This window comes from Sturnira hondurensis, unplaced genomic scaffold, assembly GCF_014824575.4.
Source record: "Sturnira hondurensis isolate 20B ecotype Veracruz unplaced genomic scaffold, ASM1482457v3 Scaffold0010173, whole genome shotgun sequence".
Classification (NCBI taxonomy): Eukaryota; Metazoa; Chordata; class Mammalia; order Chiroptera; family Phyllostomidae; genus Sturnira; species Sturnira hondurensis.
Genome location: NW_028082804.1, coordinates 464,374 through 486,967, shown reverse-complemented (window position 1 = coordinate 486,967; position 22,594 = coordinate 464,374). Strand labels below are relative to the sequence as shown.

The 22,594-nt window shown below is 42.4% G+C and overlaps 1 protein-coding gene and 1 non-coding gene across 2 annotated transcripts in view; one reads left to right on the top strand and one right to left on the bottom strand.

The window, feature by feature from the left end:
- Nucleotides 1-22,594, bottom strand: part of USP13 (ubiquitin specific peptidase 13) — a 102,069-nt gene that overhangs the window by 66,139 nt on the left and 13,336 nt on the right. The window contains exons 2-4 of the mRNA XM_037058790.1: nt 15,835-15,960; nt 9,690-9,750; nt 1,745-1,866 (exon numbers count right to left, since the gene is read on the bottom strand). Of these exons, the coding sequence (XP_036914685.1) occupies nt 1,745-1,866; nt 9,690-9,750; nt 15,835-15,960 (309 nt within the window). The remainder of the gene's footprint in view (nt 1-1,744; nt 1,867-9,689; nt 9,751-15,834; nt 15,961-22,594) is intronic.
- LOC118995677 (small nucleolar RNA SNORA81) lies at nt 19,202-19,375 on the top strand. Its single transcript, XR_005068348.1, has one exon. It is a non-coding gene; the product is annotated as a small nucleolar RNA SNORA81 (small nucleolar RNA).

Here is a 22,594-nt window from a genome sequence, read left to right as displayed (position 1 = left end):
ATGATATATATATATATACACACACACATATATATATATATAGCTGAATTCAGATTTCTATGTCACTGTACTTTTAAATAAAAGTATTCATACTTCAAAATATGCTCTGAGTATATGAATAACTTAAAGTATTTAAGCACTTTTTTATTAGCTTCTCCACATAAAAACTTTTCCTTCATAAGGGAACAGGAGAAAAATAATTTCTCATGACACTGATTCGCAATGTGCTTCTTCACTTCTTCTCTGACAAGGGACATAGAGCTCCATCAGAGAACAGCAGCGACGACTCTCAGTAAGTACTGCAAAGGCGTGGGCGCCAGTGCATGGCACCAGGCAGTGGGACGCAGCAGGACCATTTCGTCCACTCACATGTTTCATCCTTGGTAACAACCACATGAGTCAACACAGGGAATCGGAAAGAGCGAAGTCAGTCAATTCCATGTGCCTTACTAAAGGTGTGTGTATACTCAGTACTAAAAAGGATGTTGCATCTGATAATTAGAGGAAATATCTACAATACCTACGTACAGAGAATTCTCATTTCTACAGTCACATATAATCAGTAAGTAACACTACAGTAAGTAACATATAATGTTACTTACTTACAAAGTAAGTCAGGAGCAAAAGAGGTTGAATGGTGGAAACCTGGCCCCTAATGACAGGGGAACCTCAAGCACAGAAGTCCCCACTTGGCAGGGGCACGTGAGCAGGTGGCTGTGGATAGGGTCACACAAAGTCCTGAAGACTCTGGGACCTAAAGTCCTGGCTCTGGCTCTGGCAGAGTTTGAGAAGGGAAAAAATAAACCAGCACATCTGCACTCAGATGGACGCTGACCCCTGGCCCGCAGCTACCTGAGAACTCAGGGCGTACACAAAGTGGGAAAGAGGAAAAGAAAGAGAACAAAAGCAAGAAGGGTGCAGTGGCAGAGACAGTACAGGAAACAAGGAGAGAACAGGAAAATGGTTAGTGTCCCCGGAGGAACTCTGTGCCCACTTCCAGGATTGGAAAATCAAAGTAAAACAGAAGCTGGCTGCTTCCCACCACCACCACCACCACTCCCAGCTTTAAGTTCAGGAGGATGAAAGTCATGCCACAGAAAAAACTCACCACTGAATCTAAAGTCTAATACCTAGAAAGTAATCTTAGTCCTCCTGGGGAACAAAACTGAACAGCAGGTTCAGGTTACCGTAGAGCTTTTGCAGAGCTGTGACACATCAATATTGGGTTCTTTTTATCATCGCACTGCTGTGGTTTCCACAGTGGATCTTTTACTGCAACTCAAACAAAACCTTGCATGGAAGGCCAACATGCAGACAAGATAAAAATACAGTCGTCCCTCTGACCAGAAGACAAACCCTCTGCAGCAGCCCCTGTCATCCTGGGGGCACAGTCTAAAAAACCTAAGCAACAGACTGTGAGTCACAGGCAGCAAGAAGCCAGCCCACCTGGAGGCAGCCAGCCCACCTGGAGGCAGCCAGCCCACCTGGAGGCAGCCAGCCCAAGGAGCCCCAAGCCCAAACAGCATGAAACATAACAAGCAGCAAGGGGTATTTGGCCCAAAGCTCCTGAAATGGAACCCTGATTGGCTTTTTATGCTTCTGTTCATGCTCATTCTTCTCTCATTCAACCCGCCTTCCCCACCCCCAAGTGCACACACACTGCACACACTGCACACACACACACACACACACCTGACACAGAGAGTCACGCACATCTAGCTAACAGCCGTGCACACTCACTGACCAGGGCAGGTAACTCCTCAATATTTGGTAGTGCTATTTCATAGTGGTCTGGGAATATAACAAGTTTGGCTTCATCTTCATATTCATAATCGTCGCTATTTAAATCGTCATCAGTATCTAGATCTGAGGAGAAAACAAAAACAAAGAACAAGACGTGAAGAAAGAACATTCCACACTGAGGCAGCACTCACTGGGAAAGCCAGAAATCCACGGGGAAGACAGACCAAGGCCATGACATTGACAACTCCCTCCTCCGACAGGACCAACCACCTGCCCCGAAGCAGGAGTAAGAGGCCTTTCCATCGGTCCTAAGTCATGAACACTCATTTATAAGTGACAGAGTAGTGTGAAGAAGACTGAATCGTATCATACAGTTTTACAGTGAAACACATGTAGATATTCAATTCTTAAAAGATGTTTAAAGGAATATCGACTGTTTGTTATGATTTGTCGGGTGCCTGGCTCTTGATTTCACGAGAATGTGTTGGAGTGTTCTTCCCAAAACTGTAACATGGAAGAAAGTACATGGGTTTCAGGGTAGACAAACCTAGGTTCAATTCTGGCTCCAAATGTTAACATGACTTTGAGCAGGTCACAAACGCTCTGAGCCTTAAGTTCCCTCATTTGCAGAATGGAGATAATAGCACTTATCTCATATACGTTATATGCGTAATAAATAAGAAGCTGAGACAAGAGACCTGGCACAGAACAGGTCGTTAAAAATCTCAACTTCTGTCTTTCCCTCTCTGCCTCTCACTCCTCTTCCCCCGCTCCAAGTTGCTGAGCTATCGCCTGGTTCATCAGAGGGGGAAACTCCATAAAATAAATTGTCCTGCTGCCCTTGGGCTGAGAAGAATTTTCGGTAAGATAGACGAGGTTCTCTAGACTATTGTACCCAGTCACTGCCCCTTTGCTGGGCTGACCTCTGGTAAAGGTTCGGTGAAGGCCCAAGGAGATGCCTCGTCACAGCATTTACACGGACATGTCAGCCTCGGGTTCACAGGATGCCAGCACCCCAGATCATGTTTGCGTATTTAGATGTTTGGAACTATGGTGACAAAGAGCTACTGAGCCACACTCCACTCACACACACACAAACCCACACATAAACTGGTACACAAACACGGGCTCTATAGATACGAGAAAGTTCCTTCACAGGACAAAGCAGCCAGCTGAATACCAAAGGATCCAGATTCTGTCATTACCCTGTTGTTTGCCTCCAACCAAAACCTAGTATCTTTTTGTGTACAGCTCTGCTCCTGAATTCTCTAAAGGGAGAGCAGTTTTGAGTAGAATGAAATACAGCTAAAAGAATCTAAACAGTTTAATGAAAGATCCTAAATGACAAGATGCAGACATGTAGAAAGTAGAATGTACAAAATGTAGAAATGTAGAAAATTTTGGAGAAACAAAAATGTTGTCAGCCGTAAGAGTTTTGTTTCCCCAAAAACAATGTTAAAGAAGATTCTAAGAGTTTAAAGGAAATGACTCAAAGATAGTCATTCTACATTACAAAAATTTGAATGCCTCAATATCTATACCTATGCTATACGTTATATTCTACATCTATATCCTATGTTATAAAAATTTAAATGACCCAGTATCTGCAGGATGGTGTTCAACCCAATAAACTATTATTCAAATGATATTTATTTAACGTAGGTAGAAACATGAAAAACATTTATGCTATACTAATGCTAAAAATACAAAACCATTTTCACTGTAAAGACAACTTTGTGGAAGTTACACTCACAAACAAGAACTGGAAAGAAACCCGAGAAAATGAAAATACCAGGTGGGTGAACTTTTCTATATTCTTAGATTTTTCTTTATTGTATCATTTATAACAATTTTAAGTAGCCAAAGTACAAATCTCTTGTTATTAATAGGCAGATTCACCTTATATAACATATTATGTAGGTGTTTATCTATCATAGAAAACATGCTCACTTAACGCTGATTCAAATCTCACCTGGGCAAAAACAATGACAAACTAAGTCCAAGAAAACCCTACCCTGACATTTAGTAGCTCTGTAATGCTGGGCAAGTTCTTTCCAGGTTCGTTTTCCTCAAAAGTAAGTGAAGGATAATATTATCTACTCCACAAGATTGCTGAGAGGGGTCAACAAGGTAAGGGTGTAAGGCACCTTGTATAGGGCCCGGCAGGCCTCAGGGGCTCCACGGACAGCAGCTGCCATCACCTTCATCACCACCATCACCGCCTTCTCAACACTCCCGGCCACAGGACCAAAAGTGCCTCCTTCCCTTAATGCTGCCCAACTCCAAAGCAGTCCTGGGAAAAGTTTGAGCACGATACCATGTGCAGACCTGCCACGTGACCCGAATGTGGAGAACATATGAACTTGGAACGCTTCCAGACTAAGTTGAAAGAGCAGGAAACGGGTCGTATCCACCTTCCATGTCCCCGGCCCCTGTGCAGTGGGCGGCACGCGCCACACACTCAGTAAGTGTCTGTGAGAGGACACGCAGAAGTTAGAAACCCACCACGCTCAGGACAACAGCACAGCAAGAGCATCAGAGGGTTGCTATGGGTTGGACTGTTTGTTTTGTTAGCTGGTAACTGCTACATGTTTCAAAAGAAGCAAGACCACTGCCATGCAAAAAAAAAAAAAAGCAGAACTTTGTTATGTTTCTCAACATTTAGCTTATAGTTCACTTATTTTTAATTCAGTGGAATGGAGGGGGACCATGATCTTTCCAAACATCTTAATTCAAATTAGAGAAAGCCAACACAGAGAACCTACACTCTTATTTTAAGGGACAAATCTATGGTTTTTCCTGAATATATATGACCCACAATCCAAAGAATAAATCTATAATTTCCAAATTTTTCTAATTAAGAGTCTCACCACCCCAAAAAGATTTAGTTGACAAACCTACAGGGACCCCCAACTTCTCCCAGCAATCACTTCCCATCGTGGCTAGTTAACTGGTAATTCCTGCCCTTTCCCTGAGTTTAAAAAAAAAAAATTAGAAAAAAATACCACTTCCCCAACTCTACCTCAGTGAGCCTCTCAGATCCCTGGGAGAAGTGGCTGAGGTCACACCCATTTCCAGGAAGGAGGCTGCCCCAACTGCAAAGCAGCACAGCGAGGAACAGATCCCCGTGGAACACCAGGGCTCCATGCCCAGCTCGGCGTTCCCTCGGCCTGGCCGCGCTGACTTCGATCTGTGTGCTGGGGGTGAGCAGCCTGCCTGCCGGGGGGCTGTGCCATCCCACCAACCATTTACCCTCCATGGAAGGCGAGGGGAAAGCCTGTGAGCCCAGACCCTCCTGCTTCAGACGGAGAGGCAGAATGGAACTCCCTGGGGCCTCCTGGTCATGACACAGGTGAGCCTTCCAAACAGCCCCGTTCCTGGAACTTTCCCCAAACGCTCTTTTCTACAACCTGTGTCTCATCAAGTAGAAATGCCAAGGCCAAAGCCCCCCAAAATGGACTGTAAGCTCTGTGACGTCGAGGTAGCTCTTTGAAGTCCCAACCCTTGGACACAGAAGAACCTAACTCATGCACTCCTATTTATGAATGCTGGGGGGATGGGGTACTTAACAAAAATTTGAATATTTAATACTACTTTTATGACATACCAAAAATATGGTATTCTTATGAAATGCATTACCAGTTATTTAGACATTTATATACATTTGTAGTTTTATTGTAAAAACATGCAAGATTAGGCCAGAATCGCATCTCAAGGGCTGGTATTTCTTTAAAGATCCTAGACTCCCTTTCATCCACTCCTCTCCTACTTCACAGAACAGTAAGTATTATATCAGCTTATTTCTAAAATGCACAACCTGTCATACTGTGGTATCTTTCTATAATAGTGCCCCTTCCTCACCTGAAACATTCACGCAGAGCTACCCACACTTTCTCAGCTCACAGAATCCCAGCAATTTGTACACAGCAGCAGGAAGCCCCTCAGCCCACAAAGTCCTCACATTCTGTTTATTTAAGTTAGGTCCAAACAACTTAATAAGTATTTATGTTCTAACTACTTAGTAGCCATTTGAAAAAATGATGCACATAAACTGAAAGAACAAAATGTTCTTATTCATTCTTAAACACCCACAACTCCGTACTTGTGGGATGGGTGCACCTGTCGGGCACGACGCAGCTTCTTTTTGAACCAGTCCGGACAATGCCTCCCTTTTTCCCATCCCACATTCATTTTCACCTGGTACTAACCTTTTACCACAGAAACCACCAAAAACCAGCCTCACAAAGAGATGAAGTCATTGAAAGGAACACTGGATACTCTAACAGTGAAAATACATGAGCTCGTGGTGCATGCACTGTTCAAGCATCACTGTGTTCCCTTAAAGAGTTAAAACATCCCGAGGCACACCTGAGAGTAGGCTGCAGCACCCCAGGCTGACTCAGAGCATAGCTGGGGAATCAAAGTGTTAAAAGCTCACCACGACCTACAGGAAAAAGTCTAAAAGCATGGCATACGTATAGACTATTGCTGAAAGAATACAGGAGATATATAAAGATCTACAAAAAGAAAACACTGATTGTTTCTGGGGAGACCAACTAGGAAGCTGGGGGACATGGAAGGGAGAGAAAGAAATTTGTTCTTCATTATAGATCCTCCTATAACTTTGCAATTTTAAGCATTCTCCATGAAACATACATTCAAAAAAATTTTTTGAAACGCTAAATGCAAAAAGAAGTATAAAGTGTAAATGATTCGAAAGTTACCCGTAGTTGTCACTGTTGGTAAAACTCGTATACACACACACACACACAACCCCCAGCAAAAACTAGAGCTGAGGGAAGGATGCTCAGCTGTGGTTTCCCCTGATGAATACCAACAAAACAGGAAGGTACCCTGACTGCTGAGGGTAGGATAGTGCTCAGGAGACTCGGGGTAAGCCACCGAGCACCCACGAATGGCATCACTGTTCCTTATAAAACCAGTGCTGAAGGTCCTAACTGACTGGTTCGATGGTTTTAATGTGACTGCTAAACCAAAGGAAAAGGAATTACTCACTAGTCACCAAGGGAATGCGGAAAAACGCCTCCCTCCAGGAGAAAGTGTTAGTCCTCTGCATGAGTTTTGGGAAGGAGCAGGGGCATCATAACTACATTTCAATAGCAGTGAGAGAGTACTTTCTATTCAAACAAATAAGAGAGACTGCAAGAGAGTCCTGATTCTCTTCCTCTCCATGAAGAGACAACCTCAACGCTCCTTTTAGGGAAGGAATCTTTGGCAGAAGCTCCTACTGCCTCCTGGCATCCATTCCCCCCTTCTCGTAGAGTAATAGGCTTTATTTCATGAAGCCAGTTAATAGACTTTACTTTCCAGTCTCCTGTGCAGCACCTAGTGTGGCCGTGTGTCCAAGTTCTGACCAGAGACGTATAAACTGAAGTGCTGCTTAAAGGTAAGAAAGCTGACCCCCCCCAAAAAAAATTCTCCACTAAGAGATTAGGTTTTTGTCCTTCCCCCTTCATCTTTCTTGCTTTCCAGTAGGAAATTACAGCAACCATTTTGGGACCATGAAATAACCACGAGGTTAAAAATCACAGGCCGGCATGGAGAGTAAAGCAGAAACATGGGGAGACTCTAGACTCTAATAGAACATGAGGCTGTCATGTCAGCCTGCACTTGCTGCTTTCCCACATCCTCTACACATGAGAGAGATAAACAACTATCTTGTTTAAACTCACCAGTAGTTTAAATTTTGTTACATAAGCCACGTGTAATCTTAGTACAGCCCTTCACTGCAGTTCACTTACAGGCCACACCAACTTGAAGACAGAGCCATGACTAGGATGACAGGGAAAAGTGCCTGCCACTGGAAGACAGGCAGCATCAGTTGGGAAGGCTACAAACGAGGGCTTGCAAAAGCAAATTCTTGCTGGGATTAAGTAGCCAACATAAATGTGTGATGTAGCTGGTATAAGACAGTAGAGAGAAATGGGCTGGGAGTGCTAATGAGTGCTAATGATGTTCAAATTTAACTTTGAAAACAACTGGTACAGCCCAAAGAGGACACTTTTGCTGGGCTGTGAGTTTTAAGCACATCTGTGTCTCTGGAGACGTTGGGGACACACAGAGCAGTCCGTAGGGGAGTCCCGCCCAAATGGGCTGGCGGGTCAGCGCTCCCGGGGAGCGATGAATGGGGTCCATGCAGAGCGCAGCACAAAACCCCAGTGCTTACCTTTGAGTTAATTTTTTAAAACAGTTACTTGGCACTACCATCTACCACAAATGACCACTAAAGAAATCAAGCCCTGAAGTCTTCTGCATAAAAGAAACAAGGTTAAAGGACAAGGGGGAAAATCAAAGATGGAAGAAAATTCAGCTGACTGTCTCCAATGGCTTTACTTTACAAATAACGAATATGCCTTTTCATTTCAACAGTAACGTACATTTGTTATAGAAAAAATTAAAACAGAGAAGCAAAAATAAGAAAATAAAAATCACCTCAATCCCCCTCCCCCCAGGGAAGAGCTACTTTTAATAGTTTGGAGTGTATTCTGCCAGACTCTTCCAGACTCTCAGTCATATATGCATGTGTGTGTACAAACACATGTACACACATGGATACATACATGCATGGACCTACATATGTAGATGTGTGTGCACATGCAAACATATCGATATTTACATATACAGCATGGGGCAAAAGTGGGTTTATAACTGAGTACATGAAACACAGTTTATTCTTGTATTATTTAATTATTGTATTATTTCTCCTGCAAACTGTATACATGCATACATACATCATGTATACAAGTACATGTTGTGTATGTGTGCACATATGTGCTGGTGTTCGTGTATGTGTGTATGCATGTGTGTGTGCACAAATGTTTTTACCAAAATGAAACTGTAATATGCAAATGATTCTGAAATTCCTTTCAAGACAATCCCAGGCATTTAGGGATTTAAACTTGCTTGGTCAGACATCAGCAAACTACTTTTTCTTCCAGGAAAACCCTATCAGAAGCTTACTATGGCATGTGATCATGTGTCATGATCATGTGATCGTGATAACACAGTACCAGAAACTGGCACTCATTTCCCTAGGCCTATCCAGCTCTTCTGAATGAAGGAGACAGAAAATCATTGTTAAGCAAACACCACAGCAATCACAGTTGCAGGCGAGGTCCACTGACAGATGATAAAGTTAGTGAGCAAAACCTTCAGGAGAAACAAGGTACCAGCCTAGTCTCCAAACATCACCCCAAAGCATTTATTAATTACACTGTAACTTTACAGGGGAGAAACCCAGCAGACACCTTTGACCTCGCCAGCCTGAAGACACTGCACCCTGTGCCCTCCTGTCATGCAGAAGGGCACACGTCACCCTCGGGTACACTTGCCAAAAATGCATAACCTCAGACTTATACTGAGGAAACATCAAACCAACCCAAGCTGAGGTACATTCTACACAGTAACTGATCACTACAAAAAAAAAAGAGGGAAGTGGTCACTACTCTTCAAAAAAGTCACAACTATTAAAGGTGAACAGAGAGTGAGGAACGATGCCAGACCAGACAGGATGAAGGAAGCGCAACAGCTGCGTGCAATGTGGGATTCTGAAACACGACAGGACACCAGTGGAAAAAGCGAAACCCCAACGGACTCTGCCGTTTGGCTAATATTAAAGAAAACGAGAGACATGAAACTGGCTTTCCTTTCAAAGCAGCAGGAAAAGAGACCAGATGCAGAATCACAACTGCTCCCCAGTGACTGCAGGCAGGGGGGCTTAAAACGCTAACGGCTAAGAGCACGGACATCCTTCACCACTCAGGGAACGTGAGGTGCAGCCAATCACCTCAAGTCACACTGGCTCCACTCATTCTTCACTTGTAGAGCAACGAGCAACCTATTACACTGAATCAAACACACACATGCACACGCACACGTGCACACACACAGAATCTGGGTACATTATTGATAACTATGTACATTACCTAAAAAAATCTTGGAATTCCTCCTTTTTGGTAAAGCTCCACCAGATGCCCCTTTTACCTTCTGAAAAGAAAACAAGAAATTGTTAAAATGCAACCCATGTAACAGATGACTGAGGGGAGGGGGCAGTAAATCTCAGAGGTTCCCAGGTTTTATACAAGTCCAGAGCAAATATTCAACCTGGATTCGAGATTCCAGGATAAACAGGAACTTGACCCAGGTCAATGGAGGTAAGTGAGGGCAAGGCTATTGTTCCACCTGATTATTTTCACCAAGTTATAAAGAAAGCACTACTGGAAAGGGAAGTGGAACCAGGCATCAAAGTGAATTACGAGTAGATGCTCCAACTTCAAGTCAGCACATCCTCCCCAGGGGCCGCGTCCACGCCCAACACTGGGGCTACTCTGGAGGACGCTGGCCCCTGCTACCTGCTAGGTCCCCAGCGGCAGGGCCTGGGCATGCCCAACTATTACTGTTGGAAGGTTTAATAAATATCAATAGCTAGTCACTGATATCCTGGCCATATTACGTATCAATCTAACCCTGCTAAACATTTCGTGGTTGGCTACATTACCACCCTAAGCTTCACAGAAATCCCTAGCAATGAAATGAACGCCCATCAAGTGTTCACGCAAAAGAGGTCATTCGTTACCCTCGGACACTCACACAATAAATTTTACTCTCAAACAGGATTATAAAAAGTTTTGTTTCCATGGTCAAAACAACATGTCCACCTTGTACATTCTTTCAGCTAACAGAAAAAGAGCACATTTCCGACACACGGCAGGGTGCAGGTCGAACCCCAACACCTTTTCACATGGTCACGTGAGACGGCAGCATCAGGGACTTGCTGCTTTGTTAGTCTGTGCTGTTATTAGCTCTAGGTCTCCTTGCCCACATTTTACCATTTGGCATTGAAGGCTGACTCATCCCTGTGATTCTCACACGATGTCTTCCCAGCTTCTGCTGTAAGTTTAGAGTTCGCATTTTAGGAATGTTAGAATTATTGAACACTTCAGCTCCGAACCCTGTTTCTCCAATACTAATGCCGAATATATGTCGCTGTCTTGGAACCCTCTCCTCCCTGGCCTCAGGACCTCTGTTCCTCTCCCCTCCACTGACCTGCCTCAAAAAGGTAAAATAAACCTGTCCCATACGCACATTTAACAATCCTGGAGGTCACTTCAAATGTCTCTACAGAAGTTTATGGCATCCTTCCTTCAGACTTACCGACTTCAATAATGACAGTAAGGAGGAAATGACAGTTCTTCAGGAGGTGTAGTATGTGGCCAGAGATAATCAAGTAGGAAGAACAGCAGGCCTGGCATATGATGGCTGCTCAGCAGGAATTTGCTGGATGGATGGTGAATGGATGGATGATGGAGGAGGAACAGAGAGATGGATGTGCTGACCACAGGGAATGCAACAGGTAAAAGAGGGGTAGGGGTAGAAGTAATGCATCCCAGACAAACAAACAAACAAACAAGAAAATCTGTACAAAGGCATAAAATCAGTGTGTTCCATAAAAGAGAAGTGGTTTGTTGTATCTAGAGCACAAGGCTGGTGGAATAAAACTGAGAGTTAGGAAGGTGCCATGGGCCGATCACCGAGGGCCTTGTAATCACGTGCAAAAGAGTCTGGACTTCACCCTGCAACAAAGGGAGAGACATCAGAGATTTGAGACAAGATGCACAGATATAAGCATTTGGAAAGTTCACTCTGGGCACAGCATGCAGACTGGGTAGACTGAGGGCAGCAAGTTTGAAGGAAGGAGACAAGTCAGGAAGCTATAGCACTAGTCCTTTCAGGGGCTGACGAGCACTCAGACAGGAAGAATGGGATGCAGAGGGCAGGCTGGACTTCAGAGCTATTTGGGTGCCCCAGACTAGGTTTGGTCACCAACCAGTCACGGAATGAAAGCAGGATCCAGAGGATGTCTAGGTTTCCAGAATTCAAGACAAAGATCAACTCTTTGCTCTTTGAGAAAGAGGACAGGTAACTTATCCAGGCTGGGCACAGTGAGTTTGCAGTACCTATGAGATGCTTCAAGTAGAAAAAGGCAGGTCAGAGTCAGATCTTTGGCTCTGAAAAGATACTGATGTGGGAGTCATCAGCTCAGAGGCAGTGGTTAAACCAAGATGCGCACGACAGTAACGAGGAAGAGCAGCTTTCAGAGAAAAGACAGAAGGGTCACATGGAAACCCTAGGCAACGCCATGCCTGAAGGGTAAGTGAAGAAAGCCATGCTAGGGAAGGAAGGCGAGAAAGGGCAGTCTGAAAGGCTGGACTCCACGGGAGGTGCACTGGAGATGACAAGAGCGGAGAAGTTTTTAAAGAAGCTTTAATCGAAGCATGGGCTGACTAAAGGAGGACACATTAAAGGGGCAGTTCTGTAGTGTGTTCTTTTTTAAGGTGGGAGAAAAAAGCCAGAAGAGGGAGAGACTGGGCATATCAAAGGGAGTGAAGTTAGTGAAGGAGCAGGCAGGAGGAGACAGGACCAGAAGGACAGGACCAGGACAGAGAGAGAAAGCTTTCAGCTGAGACAGAGGAACTGGATGGATGCACCTGAGTTCCCAGGAGGCAAGAAAGGAGTTCAGAGAGTTTCTGTCCTGGGGTCCCTGTGTCCTCCATAAAGTACAAGGCAAATCATTTTCTAAGAATCCAAGGAGGGAGGGAAGCATCCACAGTCTGGAGCGGGAGAGAGTACAGACCCAGCTTGCTGGGCAGGGACAGGACAGAGCCCCAGACCCAATGGTAGCATGGGATTCCTAACTGCGTGCACCTGAAAGCAGAGAATGAGCCAATGGGAACGCTGGCTGGAGTTCTAAGGACAGTTAAGGAGACAAGACAAGGGGATACAGGCCGCTGAGGGTATCGGTGCTAAGAGAATGTTTAAAGTCCTGGATCCTAACTGATGAGCAGGCTAATGAAACAGGGGAAGAGGCTGCCTGGACAAGCCACAGGCCTGAAGGTGTCAAAGAGGGACAACAAATCAAAATAAATGACTGGAAGAGCCACACCAAGAGAGGGTTGTGATCAGAGAGTGAAATACAGGGTCAGGCAGAAGTAAGGCTTGTGTGAGTGTAGTTGTCAGGGTAATAACATGGCTGTAATAATTTGTAGCTTTAATTTCTACATTTCACCTAAAATGTCATACAGTGTGCTTGAGTGCAATGCTTATCATTTTGTACTTAAAAGGGGGGCATTATTTGTGCTGGACCCTGTATTTAACTTAAAATTTCAGAGGCAGAGCTAACTGTACGAGATTACTGGCATTCCACAGTTCTGCCACTAACTCCGTGACTGTGACCGAGTTATTTCAAGTCTCTGGGCCTGTTTCATTCTCCACCCCCACCACCAGCTCTGTAGAATTTCCATCACTTGATACTAAGAAATATGTGGGACAAAAAGGACTTCCCAAGAACTGCTATGTCCCAACTAATAGGAGTAGTAAATGTAAATCATATAATATTGAGCCAACATTAGATTATTTTAAAGCTAGTCACTGGCTTTATGGCTTATCTGACCTCTTGGTCTTTATCCCTCCTCCTCACCCCACTCTCCCTACTGTCTAATCTGGGATCTCTCCTCACTGTCCAAAATGTAAACCGAGGACATGTTAAATAGGCGAGGGTGACAGAGTAGATGAACTTCAATCCGCACTGATGACTTAGAATGGCGATTTTCGACTGGAGTGCTGCAAAAAATTTTAGAACATGCAATACCCAACTATTCAGTCAAGGGCACTGACTCTTGTTTCCCTTAGACTGTCAAAGAATAAGAAATGATAGCAGCCAATACCACCATAGGCGTCTGGTGTGAATAAATCAAAATTATACCTATTTTCTGTAAGACTGGCAAAAAATAAGTATTTTAGTGTGCTGCAGAATTTTAGTAATTAGTTTATATGTGCCATGAGATGAAAAAGGTCGAAAATTGCTGATTTAGAAGATCCAAGATAATCTACAAACTATTAGGACTAAAGTGAAAGTTGAACAGAATTGGTAAACATCAAATCAACATTTGAAAATTAATAATATCTCCAAATATCACTAAAATGCATAAAAAATAAAAAACAGCCCTGGCTGGTGTAGCTCAGTGGATTAAGCGCGGGCCTGCAAACCACTCAATCGTGGTTCGATTGGAGTCAGGGCACAGGCCTGGGTTGCAGGCCAGTTCCCAGCAGGGGACTCATGAGAGGCAACCATACACTGGAACTTCTCTCCTTCTCTCCCCCTCTAAAGATAAATAAATAAAATCTTAAAAAAAATAAAAGACAGCAGTTACAGTGGTTACAAAAATCACAGCGTACCTTTAAACAAGCTAACAAAATATAAGCTCCTTTACTAAAAGTTACAAAATATTGTTGAAGGACATAAAAGCCATAAGTAAACAGCTATGGCATGTTGAGTAGTCATTCAATAAATATTTATGAAGCACCTACTATATGTTGAGCACTGTTAAGTGCCGAGGACACAGAAGAGAACAAAACAGACAAAATTACCTGCCCTCATGAAACTTATATGATCATGTGGACTACAGATTAATCAACAGGTTAAATGTGATCACAATCAAAATCTCAACAGAATTTTTTAAACTAGATGAACTGATTCCAAAATCCATGTAGAAAAATAAATGTCTAAACCCAGAAAAGTTCTAGGAAAAATTAACATGGAAAAAGTGCTTGTACTAGCAGGTATCAGGCTTGTCACACCAATGCAGAGACCAAAAAATAGTCAATAAAATCAACAGAAAAGAACTCAGCCCCCAAAGAGATCCATGTGGTAACAGCAAGTTAAAATATAAAAGATGGCACTATGCCCTGGCTGGCGTGGCTCAGTGGACTGAGTGCCAGCCTGTGAGCCAAAGGGTCGCCGGTTTGATTCTCAGTCAGGGCACATGCCTGGGTTGTGAGCCAGGTCCCCAGTAGGGGGCATGTGCGAGGCAACCACACATTGATGTTTCTCTCCCTCTCTTCCTCTGCCTATAAATAAATAAATAAATAAAATCTTTAAAAGAAAAAAAAGGTGGCACTACGCATTATTGGGAAAGACTGCACAACTCTAGTAATAGTGGGACAACTGCTTATCAATAAGGAAAATAAAATGTAGATTCCCACACTTCACAGAAATGTAAAAATAAATTATAGATGGATTAAAGATCTGAAATGTTAAAACACACATGTGTGCACACACACGCACTTCTCAAAAAAGAAAAGTATCAGAAGAAATATCTTTATGGTATTAAATTGGAAAACAATTTCCCAGAAACCATACAAAAAGCACAATTTATAAAAGTTTAGTATATCAGAATTCAAAGCTTCTCTTCTACAAAATAATTCACAAAGCAAAAAGTTTTTATATCTAGAATGTAAAAAGAACTAAATAAAAGTTTTAACAAAAAGAAAAATCCACTGAGAAATAGGCCAAAAATATAAATGGGCAACATGCCTCTTTGGAGAAGAGAAAACCAGAATAGCCAATAAACATAAGTAAAGAATTTCAACTCTCACAGAAGGAAATGCCTAATATTTCATATTACTTCACAACCATCAGATTGGTGAGGCTGTGGAAACCCAGGAGTTCACTGCAGATAGGAGTTTAAATTGGTGCAGCTGATCTGGGGAACTATTTCTCAATATCTAGTAAAAATAAGATAAACACACCCACACACCAACATTGCCACTGCTACATATATTTCCTAAAAAAACTTGAACCTGTACCCCAGGAGAAAAGCATAAAAATGTTAACTGTTACATTGTTAATAGAAGAAAAAAAATAGAAACAATCTAAATGTTCATCAATGGAACAGAATAACAAATGATGAGGTAGAATACCAAACAACTATTAAATTGAATTAAGTACATCCAAATGCATCACAACGTGAATAGACTTCAAAACAATGCTGAAAGGGAAAGTTTTACACAGAATTACAAGTAAGAGTATGGCACTATTTATCTACATCTTTAAAACACACAATCACTCTACATACTGATGATGAATACCTATTCATAAATAAAATATAACAGCCCTGGCTGGTGTAGCTCAGTGGATTGAGCTGAGCACAGTAAAATCTCCACATGACAGACACAGTAAGACAACATTACAGGAAGGACACCAAGGCAGTTCTCCAAAGGTGCATCTCTCACCTCTCGCACATGTCTTTTCAGGTGCATGTATACACTCTGTCCAGTTTTTCGAAAATGTCTTTCAACATGTTCCCTTCCAAACGCCAAAAACGTATTCATGCACACATAGAGTCCGCCTTCGGAGTTCTAGAAAAAAGAGGTTACAACATTAGCCAAAGATGCCTCACCAAGCAGTCTAGATACAGAGAAAGGGAAGGGGAAGGAAGGTGAATGATGAAGACAAAGCCTGGCAAAGGCCACCTGGCTGTCACTGTCATCGGCAGTGACCACCAGTGACCACCAGTGACCGCCAGTGACTCCACAGACATCCACAGTGGCAGCATCGCCCCAACCCTGGGTGCTGGGTGCTCCTTGGACAAGGGAGCACAAGGTCATAGCAGCAAGGTTTTCAAGGTTCTGGGAAATAAGCATGTCACTTACCCATGTGGGGATAAGTGACAATAAGGGACAGAAGGAAGCTGGCAAATGATTGAACTACCGTCCCCACATTGGTTTGTGACTGTTACTTCCTCATTGGTCAGGGCAAGAATCCAGGACAGAGTGTTTATACGCTTTTACCAAGACAGAGTTCTTCAAAGATACTGTCCACTTTCTCTGATGACACGTGATATTTGCCAGTATCCATGAATAAAGTGTAACAATTTAATACCTAAATAATAATTTAATAAGTAAATGCTAAAGAATGGACTCCTATAACAATCATAGCTATCAGTACACATTACTGCATGCCTGATACGTGCCAAGGGTGTTATGTATATTATTTCTGACCCAAACAATACTGCAAGCTGCTTATTATTACTTCCACTTTACAGTTTTTTAAAAAAAAACTAAGGATGTCACTTGTCCATGTTCACACAGCTTGAAAGTGTCTTGAGGTAAATTTGAACTTCTTTCTCTTTTTATCCCCCCATGCAATATTTCAGATATTATTGCATTACAGGCATTTTGTTACCAAAAATATTGTTTGCATTTCAGATACTTGATTTCTATCCCAATCTCATCTCTCCTTTTCTCTCACTTAGCCTGACATGCTTCTCTGTAAAGTTAGCATCTAAAATTAGCCCCACTGCCCCAGTGGAGTGGATTTTTATTAAGATCCTGTTTGTCTCACTACTGTAAACTTTTAGAAGTTCTTAAATTACTGTCAGAATTGCCAACGAACACCTATCAAAATTCCTTACATTGCATTTTTTAAATTTTTATTGAATTTATTAGGGTTAAAGTGGTTAATAAAATTATATAGGTTTCAGGTGTACAATTCTGTAATACATCAGCTGTATATTGTATTGTGTGTTCACCACACCAAGTCAAGTCTCCTTCCATCACCATTTATCCTCCCTTTACAATTTCAAAACATATACCGATGCTCATTAGCAAAATATTAAATAGAATTTTTTAAGTCCTAATAACTCAAAAATCATTTTTCATATGTCGCCAATGAGAATCAGTACATGTTTTGAAACTGTAATTTTTAATAAAATTCTCCAACACTGTCTCCATGGTTTATAAGCCAGACATAAAGGAGTCTTATCACAATGAGAACATTATCACAATGAGAACTTGTGCCTATTACTGTAGCATATACATTGCTAAAGTCAAGGGAAAAGAGTATGAAGATGACAAAGAAAAAAAGTAAAATGGTCTCAATTTGCTGAAGACATTATTGTTTACATGAAAAATCAGAAGGAATCTACAAACTACTAACAATAACAACTAGTAAAACCAATGCATGAACAGAGCAAGGCCGTGGGGTACAGGCTGGCAGACAAAAACCCAAAAATCAATCTCAATTTTATATTCTGGCAACAGATACCTCCAAACGAATTTTTAAAGCTTGACTATAAAGGAGTGTCCAAAAAACTCAGAATTCTACAGCTTGTGCTTATGGATAAATTTTTCCCTTAAATGAGATCATTTGAATAAAATTAGAAAGTTTTTTCACACTACATTCACTTGATCAGTAAGTTTGGAAAATATTTTCAAAATACTTTTTTAAATAAGCATCTTCTTTTGCATAGTCATGATCCTCAAGAAAAAAACATGGCATCATTATAATGGTCAGTGACTCACTGAGCCCATTAAATTGAGCACCACATACTGTGCTTTAAAAAAAAACACAGAAAACACTTGCATTCTCTTCCAATAAAATGCAATTCTGTCCAAAGGAATGGTACCAGGAGATACACAGGGGAAGCATGAGATTTGCAACCAGAGGTTCTGTATTGCTGCTAATCACCTTGTAGCCCAAGGCAGGCTGGGACACAGTCTCTGAGCTTCAGCATCCCCCTGTGTAAACATGGCTGTACCAATAATTCCCACCTCACAGGGTTTCATGAACCTCAAAGAAGATGAAACACATTTTGTGCTGTAATGCATCACAGAGATATTGGTAATTATTCACTGCAAGCTAAAAGTTCTGTGTATTACACGCATCTCCTATTATTTCAATCATTTTATAAGGGGGGAAACAGCAGGTAGAAGGAAAAAGTGAATCTGACAGCCACTCAGGCTAGGGGGTAACAAATACTAATCTGTCAGAAAAATACATTAGGCAACTAGTAAGAAACCACGAAATTACCAAGCAGAAGAAGAAAAATGTTTAAGTATAGAGAGCTATACAATGTAAGAGTGTATAATCTCTGAAATAATCATAAAGTCTTTGCTAATATCATTGCCAAGAGTTTTTGAATTATTAGAGAATTTAATAAAAATTTAATATACTAAACATTCATTCTCAGCTTCTGGAGTCACTTGATATTGTCACAAAGTCCATAATCAAACAGAAAAATGCTATGGCACTCACTCAGAGACGAACCCCGCCACACCGGGAAGGGTTCTATTAAAAACCTCCACAGGCATCTTCCATCCGGCACACAGATGCCCTCTGAAGCCACGTGTGCCCCTCTGCTAGCAGCTCTGAGATGGGGAGACCACCCAGGGAACTTGCCAGTAATTCTAAAAATTCAGGACACAGTGAGACAGAACACATGAAAAGCTACCTCATACAGAACAAACACCCCAGTCTAATGATCTACATTTTTCTCCCCTCTTGCCTTACTCATTTCTAAATATTGGCCCCATAAGGCAGTTTTTGCCACATACACAGTCGATACCCCATGGCACGTACAGCTTCTTTCACTAATGGTGACAAGTCTATGCTGACACATCTCTCCCAATTCCTCTGGGACCAAAGCACAGAGAAGGGTTATAGCCTGGGGTCGGAGATAAGCTGATTGACCCATAAGGTTTTCAAACCCTCAGCCTCCTCCACTCATCACCCAGCAACAACTCCCTAAAATCGCTGCTTCCAAGAGCACCCAAAGCACTTGTCTTCATGGGGTCAACAGTGCAGCCAGAAATCAGGCAGGACTTCTGCGTAGGCACGGCACTAAAACTGCAGAAACAAGGACCGCAGCCTGGCTTTGTAATAACGCTAGCAGGGCACAGAGGGGAAGAGGTGACTGCCCTAGATCGGACAGACTGGGGCGGGCCTCTTTCTTCATGCCCGGGGGTCCTTCGTCTTAGGACTTATGCAATGCCTTTAAAAGAAAATAAAAATTAAACAATTTTAAAAAATCAGGTAGATTTAGAGAACTATACCAACTAACAGTGAAACACAACTCAAAGAATAAGAGGAAAGGATGTAAAATGATGTTCTTTCTAAGCCATGGTGGTGGGGTGCTTTATTAAAATTGATTACAAATAAAACGCATATATGTTAGGTTAATTTCTGAAACAAATGGTAGTACAACAATGGAGATTCCAAAAATATATTCATTCTATATATCAAAAACTTACTATGTCAAGCCACAAGAATCACAAGAATAAGGGGGAAATCACTAACAAAAGTTACTGGTACAGCTAGACTTCGGTATAGAGGAAAGTCAACCCAAATCCCCACCATATCCCAAACACTGTAAAAAGGTCCAGAGCGATCCAAGAGACAGCATTTTAAAAATCAGAAAAGAGCAGAATAGCATATTTATCCCCCTTGTAGAGGGGAAAATTACTTCTGGCCAAGAAAACACAGAATCGCAAAAGAGACAGTGCAATTGAATACAAATATATAAACACTAATGAACAAGTTTTATACCACCAAATATAATGACACAATGAGAAAACCAACAACAGAATGGTAAAGATGTGAAATACAATGAAGAAAAGCTTACATGCATTCTATGTAAAGTTGATAAAATTACATACAGGACATCAACATCCACTTTCAACTTGGTAAAAGTCTTTTTAAGACTGTTTAGTCTTCAATGTGAGAAAATATTAAAGTCAAATCATCACATCCTCACCTCCTGAAGTAAGCACATTAAAACAATCTCAAGGTGAGGATATAGGCCAACTAAACTAGCAAAAAAAAAAAGTACTGTAATTGCACAGCCTGGAGCCTCAGAGAAAGTCTATATATCCACTCCCACAATATAAATCAGCTCAGTCTTTCTGTGGAGCAATAGAACTACTTCTTCTCTGGGTACAGACTCCGGGAACCCAAAGGAAACTTAAAAAGAAACACTTTGTTCAAAAATATTCATGAATGCACTATTTATAACAGGAAAAGGGAGCAATGGCCCCAAACATAGGAGCTAAGAACTATGGCACAGAAACACAACAAAGACTTTAATACTCCTTATGATGACGAATTTGTGAATTGTGTGTAATGTGTACAGAACACATGTACAGAACTGCATACAATGTGCACAGAAAAATAACGTCCATGAAAAGAGAACACAGACCAGTGACCAGAAGGAAAGGGAAGAAGGGGCGGTGAGGAGCGTCTGCGCACTCACAAACGCCTAAACTGAAAATGGAATGTGACAAATGGCCTTAGACTGATTTTAACCCACAGCCTCACCTCCAGTTACCTCCATGTTAGGCCTGGAATGCCGTTTCTCAAACCAATGCCGTTCTGCTTCTATTCATTAGGGAATGGGACAGGGTCCTCCACACACTAGTTCCCAGCTCCGGCCAGATGTGAACTTACACAGGGAAATCCCACAAAACCCACACGGGTCTACATCCTGTTCACGTACTTGCATTTGGTTGCAAAGTCAAGTTGCTATAGAAATTGGTAAACACTCACTTTCAACGTCTGTACCTATCTCTTGGCACCAGTCAGGTGGATACACTTTGAGGAGCACTGGGCGAGAGCTGGGTGAACTGCCGGATCCTAAGAGTATCTCACTGTCAGGAAAGCGTTACTTCTAGGACCTTTGGGGGCACCAGATCAGGCCTCAAGCCTGCAGAGCAGCGCCATCAAAACCAGCTGCCCATGGCATCATCTGCACAACAGAAGCTGCTCCCCAGGCCCCTCACTGGTCCACCTGCCCACTGGTCCACCTGCCAGCCTCTGCCCACCACCAATTCCCACATCTCCCTGCTCATCTGCCTGTGCTGACAGTCCTTAACCTGAAACCACTTTCATTTCACAACTATTAGAATCTTGCTATTTGAAATCTGTAGCTGTGACGAACCCAAGCCTCCTTCACTTGGGGCCAGTAAACCGAGAAGCTGAGCTGCACAGTTGCTCCTGGAGATCAGGAAAATCGTGTCACATGCATTACCGAATTCCCAAAACCGTAGCTGGTACAGAGCAGGATGGAACAACATTCATGGAATGAATGGCAGGTTTTGTGTCATTTGTCTGTCATTCTGTTACACAGTTTAATCTCTCTCTCAAATTTGTCCTCAGTGCCCTTTTCTTAAATAGTTCCCAGCGCAGGCTCCATTTCAAGCCTCTGGCACGACTCAGTAATGGGGATCATCAAAAGAAAACTAATGGTCATGCACAGAACACAGCCTGAGGCACCAGCAGAAATGCTACCTTTTCTGGTTTGTTTGGCTAAAGTCACATTCTTAGCAGCTTGGACACTTGAACCCACTGTTCTAGCTGTCCTACCTTCTGTGACCAAGCTCACAGGGTTCTTTGGGACAGAGGCTGCCATGCCCCACAGCCATCCCACCCTGGACCCTTATCTGGCTCCTACTCTCAGAGGACACCCCACCCAGAATGGCCAAAGGGTGCTTCTCTGCGTGTTCTTAGCTAAAGAAGATTCCAATGATCATTTTCATCACCCACCAAACAGAAACTTGCATAGACTTTACTTAGAAACCAAAAATCACAAGGAAGTCAAGAAATACCACTCAGACCTTGGCTGCTGTGGCTCACTGGATTGGGCACTGGCCTGAAAACCAAAGGTCATCAGTTCAATTCCCAGTCAGGGCACATGTCTGGGCTGCGGGCCAGGTCCCCAGCAGGGGGTGCGTGAAAGGCAGCCACACATTGACATTTCTCTCCCCTTCTTTCTCCCTCTCTTTCCCTCTCTCTAAAAAAAATAAATAAAATCTTTTTTTAAAAAGAAAGAAATACCACTCAAAACTTCTCTGAGGCTTTATAATGCTTAGCTTTGAAAACTTCTCCCACTGATGACCCAACGGTAAGAGAGAAGAGCAGCATTACAGAAGCCTCCACGTTGTTTAAACCCACTCTCCACTGCATTTCCGTGGACTGCATTATAGACACGCTATATCCACAGCCATTTATTTATTACTTTACAATGCAGTACCCTATGTACTATTTAGAAGGGACATCAAGGAAGAAGTCGCCTTTTATTATACTGCCTGCCATTTAAAAGAACATTAAAAACAGTGGTGAATATAAAGGTCAAGGTTACATCATGTTTCGGAGTAGCCAGTGAACAGTCATTTTAAATAAAAATACACCGCATTGTCAATCAGGAGGTGTTCAGAGAAC